This window comes from Mesoplodon densirostris, chromosome 13 (genome assembly GCF_025265405.1).
Source record: "Mesoplodon densirostris isolate mMesDen1 chromosome 13, mMesDen1 primary haplotype, whole genome shotgun sequence".
Taxonomy (NCBI): domain Eukaryota; kingdom Metazoa; phylum Chordata; class Mammalia; order Artiodactyla; family Ziphiidae; genus Mesoplodon; species Mesoplodon densirostris.
The window spans coordinates 71648304-71658668 of NC_082673.1; the positions used below are offsets into that span (position 1 = coordinate 71648304).

General features: G+C 40.2%; 1 protein-coding gene across 1 annotated transcript; it reads left to right on the forward strand.

Annotated features, from left to right (window-relative positions):
- Nucleotides 1-1925: 1925 nt before the first annotated feature.
- UTP23 (UTP23 small subunit processome component) lies at nt 1926-9125 on the forward strand. The gene is made up of 3 exons (XM_060116356.1): nt 1926-2196; nt 5607-5781; nt 6758-9125. The coding sequence occupies exons 1-3, from the start codon at nt 2009-2011 to the stop codon at nt 7139-7141; spliced, it is 747 nt and encodes a 248-aa protein (XP_059972339.1). The 5' UTR covers nt 1926-2008; the 3' UTR covers nt 7142-9125.
- Nucleotides 9126-10365: the final 1240 nt, after the last annotated feature.

The window sequence follows — 10365 nt, forward strand, 5'->3', positions numbered from 1 at the left end:
TTGGGTAAACAGTGATGCTTTACTGCAGACAGTCCTTCTGGAACACCAATATGCATAATAAATAACTTGGGGATATTGTAATAAATGTCACTTCCTCTCTGATTAGTATTCCTCTCCCTCAGTACTTGTTTTGAATCAGAAATGGGCATATTAAACAAGCACACTAAGAACTTTTCTGCATGTCCCATGATCATGTTTTGAGAAACACTGCTGTAACAGAAAATTCTGTTTTAAACTTGATAATCAGCAGTATAGACTGTCTTCTTATTTGTGAAATAAGGGTCAGTTGTGTAAATAGCACTGTCATATACATAGAGCTTGAAAAAAATGCTACAGTCCAGTAAATTAAAAAAAAACAACAACTAGAGTATGACTCAAATCCCTAGTCCTGAACCTCATTTTTCTTAGTACTGAAACGTGGCTAACAGGATGGAGCTGGTAGATAAATCTGTGAGCCTGTTTTTAAAACTGTTTTAACTGTTTTGCAAGGCTGGGATAGTATATTTTCTGTCTTTGGTGGGATTATAGTCGGAGTGGGGTGTTGGCACACAGGGATAAAGAGAGTATTCAGATTGGAAGGTCATGAGCAATTATACTCAAGAACCATGAATCCAATCCTACAATAACTCTTCATGTCTTCCAATTCCTAAATTTATTTTCAGTTAAATGAAAGCAGTCATCTAAGGGATGTTGTGCTGTGAATCAAGACAGAGTTAACATTATAGAAGATTTTGGTTCCAATTTCATAAACCTATATCTTCAAATAAAACCCCAAATGCAAATAACACATCTCGATCACTTTGTAAGTTATTTTTCTGCATTGGTTCTTTCTCTCAGTCTTTAGCTAAAATGAGAGCTGGGACAGGTTCCAGGCCAGAAGAAAAAATGCAAAATTCCATACTCCCCATTCTTTGGTTATTTTGCCTAGAATTGAAGTGGATATGTGACAGTTAGCCACGGGGGAACTCAAAATTTTCAGATTTACTCTCTTCATTAATCAAGTTGACCAAGTAATTTCTAAACTTTCAGTCAGCTTTGTACCTCCCAGTATGTCGTTCTCCTACCTCAGAGACTATAGACATAAAAAGCGTTCTTAATAGTCATCTAGTCCTGCCAACCTATTTGACAGCGAGGAAGCTGAACCCAGGTTTCTTGGGGAGTTGCTCAAGGTCAAATGGCTTGGGTGAGGGGCAGAATTAGCACTCTAGTTTAGGAACACTGACTCTTGGAAAACGAAGCTCTTGAATAAGTCCTCCGGAAACACTCCTTGCGAGTGATTTAGGATGGTCTCCAGGAGAAGAGGAAATGCAAAACGATGGGGACTTTTTGCCCTGACATTTGTCTTTTCAGTGGGAGTGGTCCTATGGCGGGAATGTGTGCGGGAGGTGAGGGGGAGTGCAAGAATATTTGAACTTCAGGCAAGCGACCTGAGTTCCGGTGATAGTTCTGACACTTAAGAACCACGTGCCCTTAGTAAACGTGCTTAACTTCTTTATAGGAAGGCAATCACTACAAACCTGCCCAATCATAGTCGCCCAATATACTTTGGTCGCTTTCTTCCCTTATTTGAGAATTATTAACATTAAAGGGAAAAATATAAGGTATATTACCTAGAACAGTGACTAGGACATATTAAACCTCAATATTTTCACTGATTATTATTATACCGCGGATTTTTCAGATGCCGTGCCAGGTAACGCGCAAGAGGCAGTGTGTATTTTTTTTAACCTGGGCCATGACTGCGCATGTGCGCCTCTAATCGCGCACTTAGTCGGTTTCACACTTACGCGCAAGCTCCGCCCCCGAGGGCGTGTCCCTTAAAGCGCGGGCACCGGGTAAAGCGCGCTCTCGTTTGGGAGTGACGTAAACCAGGCCCACTGATGGGCGTTTGCTTCCGGGGCCAAGGGTTCTTCATTTCCGGGAGAAGCCAGTGTTGCCGATAGCGGGCTGTGTCGGGGGAGTTCGCTGCTGCTTTCTGGTCCGGTGGCTCGCTCCGGGAAAGCCAGGCATGAAGATCACGAGGCAGAAACACGCCAAGAAGCATCTTGGCTTCTTCCGCAACAATTTTGGGGTCCGCGAGCCGTACCAGATCCTGCTGGACGGCACCTTCTGTCAGGCGGCTTTGCGAGGCCGCATCCAGCTGCGGGAGCAGCTGCCCCGCTACCTCATGGGGGAGACTCAGCTGTGCACCACCAGGTGGGCCTGGCTGGTCCGGGTGGAGGCGCGGGGGCCCCGCGGGTGCGGTAGAGGCGAGGCCGCTGCTCGCAGGCATCCATTGGGAGCCCTCGAGGGGCAAAGCGCGCCGCCCACGAGTTCAGCGGGACTGCTAAGGAGGGTGGGCGAGTATCTACCAAGTAGATAGACAGTATAAGATCCGGCGAGTATTCATCTTAGCCTGAAGGATAAGAGCACGTGCTTTGTCTTTCGACCTGGTTTCCAGTATTGGGCCCAGTTCTACCAGCTTTGTGATTTCGGGCAAGTTACTTAACCTCTCTGATGCTTGGATTACTCATTTGTAGAAAAAAGCTCGTAACTACTTACAAACTTGCTATAAGCCGGACGAGGTATAGTATATGTAGAGCGTTTATTGGTATCTCAGACCTGTATCCTCTAAGTGATTGCTTGTTGTTTGCATAGCTTTTCCCAGTTTAAGAATTTTTCAAGCTTCACAACTGCCCCATGATGTAATATCTTTCGATTCCCAGAAAGATGTTAGGACTCTATGTTTCCTAACTTTGTGCAAGGTCATTTGTTTATTCAACTGTGTTTATTGAGCACCAGCCATACGCCAAGCATTGCTCTAGCCAGAGGGTAACTTGGTGAACAGGATGATCTCCCAGCCCGTATGGCCAGCAAGGTGCATAAATCAACCTCTAATTGGTGTGTTTTGACCCCTAGTTTCCTCACTTCTTCAAAGTGTGGGAACACCTAAGATGGAATCTTGGGGGGTTGATTGGAGGAAGGATGGAATCAAGGAAGGTTCCACAGAGGAGATAACATTTGAGCTCTGTCACGGTTCAGTTCTGAGGGGAAGGACATATTTTGAGTGAAAGAAAAGAGAAGTGACTTGTAGGGAGGGACCTCTTGAACAAAGGAGTGGAGTGGAGTTGTGAAATGCTAGGGAAAGAGATTAGAGCACAGCGTATATTTGGGAAAGAAGCTGGGAAGAAGATAAGTTGAGGCTGCATAATGAAGAACTGCTATTCATGAACTTAGTTTTGTTTTTTTTTCCTTTGTAGAATATTTCCTTTAAAATGTGAACAGAGAAAATGTAAATGACTAAAATACCACACCAGTGACTTACCACTGTAAGCATGTGGTGTATCATCCAGTTCTTTACACACACACACACACCAATGGGCTCTTACTCTGCATGTGATATTAATGGCCTGCTTTTCTCACATAACACTACTCCATGAACAGCTTTCTATATTCAGAACTTCATGTGGGTTTCATTCAAGCAGAGCCTCAAATGGGTCATAGATGCCCCCTAAGTTTTGATCCCCATCTCCTTCAGAGCTCCCAGACAATTTCTCAGATGGTCTGTGCCCCAGAGTTGATTGCTTCTGGCTACAAGCCTTGTCCACTTACCCCTGTCTGCCATAGAAATATTAACATTTTTAATACAGGGCTGTAATATGAAAAAGGTTGAGAGGTACTGCATGAAATTATATTCTGCAGCACTTTTCCCCCTAAAGAATCTATTTTAACTTCTGGGATATTTCATACATACACAAAAATAGTATAACGAAACGTCTATCACACAGTTTTTGCAATTATTGACATGGCCATTCTTTTTTTTTTTTTGGCTCCCTCGGGTGGGTCTTAGTTGCAGCATGTGGGATCTTTCCTTGAGGCGCGCAGGCTTCTCTCTAGTTGTGGCTCGTGGGCTTAGTTGCCCCACTGCATGTGGGATCTTAGTTACCTGACCAGGGATCGAACCTGCGTCCCCTGCATTGGAAGGCGGATTCTTAACCACTGGACCTCCAGGGAAGTCCCAACATGGCCATTCTTATTCATTTAAGAATAAGTTACTGCTAGTTTATTTTAAAGCATATTATTGTCAATTCTTAGTGTGTATCAAGAGATAAATGCTATCAGACCTGATAAGTATCTTCTAGAAAAGGTAACTGCAGCCATGTGAGGGGTAAGTTGGAGAAGCAAGAGAATGAAGACAGGCAAACCCGTTTTGTGGTTGTCTAGTCAAGAAATAATGGAAGCCTGAACCTGAGAGAGGAGAGGTGGGAACTTCACAAGGTGACATTACAGAGGTAGATACCAACAGCTGAGATAGGACTACCGCTGATGGGGTAGGGGCAGGGGTAGGAGTGAGGAAGCAGAGGTTAAATAGGATTTCTGACTTCGAAACAGTATCTGAGAAGATAATAAATTCAAAGAGATAGCAAGCCCTGGAGAAGTCTGGAGGCAGGAAAGTAGTTTGATTTTAGACATCGTGAATTTGACGAAGAGCTGATGGCGGGCCATCCACAGGAAATATTCAATAAGTAGTTGGCAATTTAGGCCTGAAACTCAAAATGGAGTTCAAAATGGATGACTTTAGAAAGGAAAATATCTTTAAAAAAGCAAAAACTAATGGTGTGATAAAGCGGGTGAGGCAAGGTAGAGTCAGGCAAAGGCTGGCTAAGGTTGAGAAATCTTTGACTCAGTAGTTCTCGTAATTTTTAAGAGGAAGTACCTGGGGAGCTTAATAAGATGCTAATGTTTGACTCCACAAGGAGTTCAGCTTTGGGGATGAGAAAGGAGCTAGAAATTAATATCACTGTGTCATTCCGATAGGGGTAGTTTATAGATGACACTTTGAAAAACGTTGCCTGATATTAATATGAAAATGCAAAGTGAAAGAAAGTTGTGATTGTTTTTAAACACGCTGGTGACTTGAGAATGTTTACTTTTCTAAGCTGAAAATATTCTGAAGGTGCACCGATTTGCACTTGAAGGAGAAGCCTGTAGCACTGTGGTTGGTGCAAAGCATCTATCATCAAACTACTTAGATTCACATTTCAACTCTACCTCTTATTGTTTGAATTTGGGCATGTTACTTGAAATCTCTCAGAATGAGGTGTTCTAAAGAAAGGATAATTTTACACTAAGCTACCCTCATACTGTACAGCACAGGGAACTAACTCTACCTTATGCACTGTGCTAATCTGAACGGGAGGGAAGTCCAGAAGGGAGGGGATATCTGTATGTGTGTGGCTGATTCATTTTGTTTTGCAGTGGGAGCTAACACAACATTGTAAAGCAACCATACTCCAAGAAAAATTAATAAAAATACATAAATAGAATAAAAGTAGAAAAAAACATAAAGTAAACTGCCCAACTTTGTACGGCTGTTTTGAGATAAGCGAGAATTTATGTAAAGGCAGTTAGCATGCTGCCTGCACATCATAAATGCTCAGTACATGTTAACTGTTTATTATGTTCCTTCTACTTGGTGTATGCATTTTTCGGGTCTTTTAAGAGTAAAATGCTTAATGTATGGTTTGTAGTTTAAAAAGAAGAATTGAGTTTTTTTAATATAATTTATGTGAACAACAGATATGCGTCTGTTATAATTGTGAGCTGCTAATAACTTTTTTTTTCAGGTGTGTGTTAAAAGAGTTGGAAACATTGGGAAAGGACTTATATGGGGCAAAGCTGATTGCACAAAAATGCCAGGTTCGAAACTGTCCCCATTTCAAGAATTCAGTGAGTGGATCAGAATGTCTGCTTTCCATGGTTGAAGATGGGAATCCTCACCATTATTTTGTGGCAACACAGGTGATACCACTTATAAAACCAGAGTCAATCTTAATCATTTCTATTTATACTCCATATGGAGCTACTTATCATTAGGAAAAATTAGGTGGAAGTGGTTTAAGTGTTTCAACTTTTTAAAATGCACACTTTCAAGTTAATTTGTCGTCAACAAAAGCAATTGTCATTTGAGAATTTGAGGAGACAACCTTAAGCGTAATGATTTTCTTCTAAATTACTGAAGTTTCCTTTTGTAAAGTAAAAATTATTGACAGATGTGATGATATGTTTTAGGGCTCTTGAAGGGAAGGTAAGTAGAGCAAAGATTTTACATTTTATGTTTATGCATGTTTTTTCACGTTCCTGTATTTCATATTATTTCTTAGAAAGTTGTGTTTCATATTGTTTGAGGCTATACCACCAGTATGGAACTGTTTCAGGCTTTTAAAGACTGGGAAGCAGGGGAGGAGAGACTCTCAGGGTCGATATTAATTAATAAGCTTGCATACATACATATTTCCTTAAATTTCCTTGTAGGATTATAAAATTACACAATTAGAAGCAGAGCTGAGTCTAGAATCTGAATCAGCTCATTCCTACTTTATTTCTATTCTTTCAATCTCTGTGAGCATTCTTGACCCTTTCTGAAACATATCTCAGAGTAGAAATGAGGGACATCACCTAGTATATTTACCTTTGCATTAGTTTGTAATTCAAGGTCCTAGAAAATTTGTGGTCTTAGAATATTGATCAATATAAAATATTGATACATCCCGTTCACATTGTTGCAACTTAACTGTTTGTGCTCAGTTTTTATGTTTTTCTTCCTTTCTTTATCATAAAATATACTCCCATTAGTAAGACATACTGATTTGAAAAGTAAAACCTGGGATCTCTTTTATTTTCAGTATAGCCCTCTTTAAGTTCTTAGAAATCTCTTTAAGGCATCTGATTTAATTGATATATTTGAACTAAATAATTCAATTTTTGTTTTTAATAGGATCAGAATTTGTCTATGAAAGTAAAGAAAAAGCCCGGAATTCCTCTTATGTTCATTATCCAGAACACTATAGTCTTGGACAAACCTTCTCCAAAAACAGTTGCATTTGCTAAAGCAGTAGAGTCAGGTCAGCTTGTCTCAGGGCAAGAGAAACAAAGTATCAAGCAACTCAAAGAGGAACAGGGCTTAGTAAAAGACCCTGAACAGAGAAGAAAAAAAAAGCGCAAGAAAATAAGTGGCCCTAATCCTCTTAGCTGTTTGAAGAAAAAGAAAAAAACACAGGATACAAACTCATCTGCCTCTGAAAAGAAAAGAAGAAGAAAAAGAATCCGAAACAGATCTACCTCAGAAGTACTTTCTGAAAAGCAGAATGCAGAAGGATAATGAGTCCTTTGGACGCTCTTAAAGACATGCAAATATGAAAATGAATTTCTTTTTGAAACTGTGGAAGTACTTATGTTAAAAAACTAAACTTATTTTTGTAAATGAATATTGACCCACAAGCCTTTGTATAAAATTATTTGTAAAAAAAAAAACCAGAGTGGATGGATTTAGGTGTGATCATGTTTACTTTTCTTAGAGAATTTGGTGGTTGTTTTCTGTTTGTTTGTTTTTGCGGTACGCGGGCCTCTCACTGTTGTGGCCTCTCCTGTTGCAGAGCGCAGGCTCAGCGGCCATGGCTCACGGGCCCAGCCGCTTCGCGGCATGTGGGATCTTCCCAGACCGGGGCACGAACCCACGTCCCCTGCATCGGCAGGTGGACTCTCCACCACTGCACCACCAGGGAAGCCCTGGAGGCTGTGTTTTAATGTAAAACTGTTGTCTCTTTCTGTCTTACTGCTGCCCCCCACCCTCCAACATTATATGCAGAGAGTTTAAAAAAATCATATAGTGACAAAAAAGAGGTAATCCCTTTTTCACATTCACAGAGGAAACTTTCAACTCATGTAGTGGTTGTAGAATTTACCTGTATATTTCCAAATAATATGAATCTGCTGCTACCTTTGGATCTGCCCATTATTTATTGACTTCCTACTAGAAAGAGTGGAAATTTTGCTTACTTATTTTACTACACCATTTTTCTAATATATTAATATTTCAATCTTTATACATCCCAAATTCAGTATTTTCATTTTAATGGTGATAAACTCTGTTTACCGCTAAACCAAGTAGCCTGCTATGGTTGAATTTATTTTTTATGTTACTTTTTTGTTATTCCAGAAGTTAATAATGGTCTCATTTTCTTCTAGCCTCTGACTTGATCTTACCATATTCTCCAGTAACTGGAAAGGATCTCATAATTTTCAATATAATATCAGATCATTTCTTACCCCTGGAATACTTCTGGAGCCAGCCTTCTGTCCTCCAATGTGGAAAGGTTTTCTGCCAAGCATGTTGCTCAGCTATCACCCAGGCATTTCCTGTCCTTATCCAGAGAATCTACTTTGTCACTTCTGTAGCCTAGATTCTTCATTCTACTCGTTCTTGATTTCCTCTTCTGCTGCGGTGGAGCATAAGAGTGTGTAGGAGGTACATTTTTTGAGGCTCAACCAGTGTGTCTAAACCTATATTTGTTGCACTGATAATCTAGCAAGGTAAAGAATTCTTTGCTGAAAAATCATTTCTCTCAATTTTTCTTGAGAACTTCTTAATTGTTTATAAGGTCCTAGGGGGAAAAATCCCTTTTTTTGAGTTCTGGAGGATGATTTTCTTTTAGATGTAAATGTTAAATGGCAAAAATTCCAAAATAATACTCTTTCAGGTTGGCTTTAAATGTTACTTTAAAAATGTCTAAAGGGGGCACTTCCCTGGTGGCACAGTGGTTAAGAATCTGCCTGCCAATATAGGGGACACGGGTTCGATCCCTGGTGAGGGAAGATCCCACATGCTGTGGAGCAACTAAGCCCATGCACCACAACTACTGAGCCTGCACTCTAGTGCTCGCAAGCAACACCTACTGAGCCCATGTGCCACAACTACTGAAGCCTGCGTGCCTAGAGCCCATGCTCCACAATGAGAGAAGCCACTGCAATGAAGAATTAGCTCCCCTCGCCGCAAATAGAGAAAGCCTGCACGCAGCAATGAAGACCCAACACAGCCAAAAATAAATAAATTTTAAAATGTCTAAAGGGTTCATTCAATTAGGAATTGAACAATCAAGCTTTTCTTTTTCGGCCCCCTCCCCAATTGTTTTAATCATCCTTCAGGCCAAAATTAAAGTAGCACTGGAAGTTTGAAGTATAAAGTTGTCAGATTGATCAGTAGCTCCAGATTTTCAGCTGCCTGTGATACCTTCAAATAGTGGTTCGGATCTGTATCCCTAGAATATCTTGATCATGTATGAAGTACTTCATGAATAAGTTCTTATTTATGGCTAAAATAAATAACTTTTCCTAAATATGAGAAAATTCAAATTTATTCCTGTAGAAATGTCATTCTCAGTTGAATTCAAGAGGTGCTGTTTTGGTGGAAAGTGGAATTTTAGCTTTTCACCAGGAGGACCACACAGGCTATATTACCTGTCAAGCCAGATGAGTGTTTTCTATTGTCATTTCATGATTCTGGTTTAAATTCTTAATGGTTGGAACATTTTTTTAAAAGGAAAGCAAAGGTACTGGAAAAAAGTGAATATAGTTCTGTAGTTCTTGTGAGGAGAAATAACATTTGTCAATAATGACGAGTTAAGATTAGCAAATCAAATGTAGATGAAGTGATAAAGCAAGTGAAATGTATACTGACGATACTTGTTTCAATATCCTCAAATGCACAAATTTTAGGTATTTTTAACAAGGTTTATATTTATTCAGTGCTATTTGATTGCCTATTATTAGAGTCCAAACTGGAGAGCTGGAAAAGTCAACTCACTTTTATAAAATAGCAATTTTTAAGTTAAAATATAAAAGATAAAATGCATGGACTTCCCTGGTGGCGCAGTGGTTAAGAATGCAGGGAACATGGGTTTGAGCCCTGGTCCAGGAAGATCCCACATGCCGCAGAGCAACTAGGCCTGTGCGCCACAACTACTAAGCCTGTGCTCTAGAGCCCATGAGCTATAACTACTGAAGTCCATGTGAAGCCTTCCCCAAAGGGACCTGTGGCCATTTTCTAGAGTGAATGTGCTTTGGGGAATAGAAATATCTAGAACTTTTGGAGATTACTACACCCTGACTCTGAACTGATGCTGATTGCTAGGGTTTCAAAATGCAACTGGTCCAACATTCAAAATGGAGGTTTATGGTGGTCAGGTGATAAATTGAGTTACATGCCAAGTTTGAATCACAGTAGGTCCATAAGCCCACCCTGTGTTTTTTCTCCAGTTCCAGAATGTGCAACTTAAAGACATACTAGGCAACTGATTGTGTCCCTGTATTAGCTCTCTCATGTATGAAGGGTCATTAGGGTATGAAGGTTCAAAGGGAAGCTATTGGAATTTCTCTTCCCTACCAGGATAGTAAACCAGAAGAATAAGACATCTTTGGAGGAATTGCAGGGATTACTACCATCACCAAATACTTGAATGATGCAGAAATGTTGATTCTTAACTCATCTCCATTTAACACATCTATTTGGTCTGTCCAGAAGACAGATGGATCTTGAAGCATGACTAG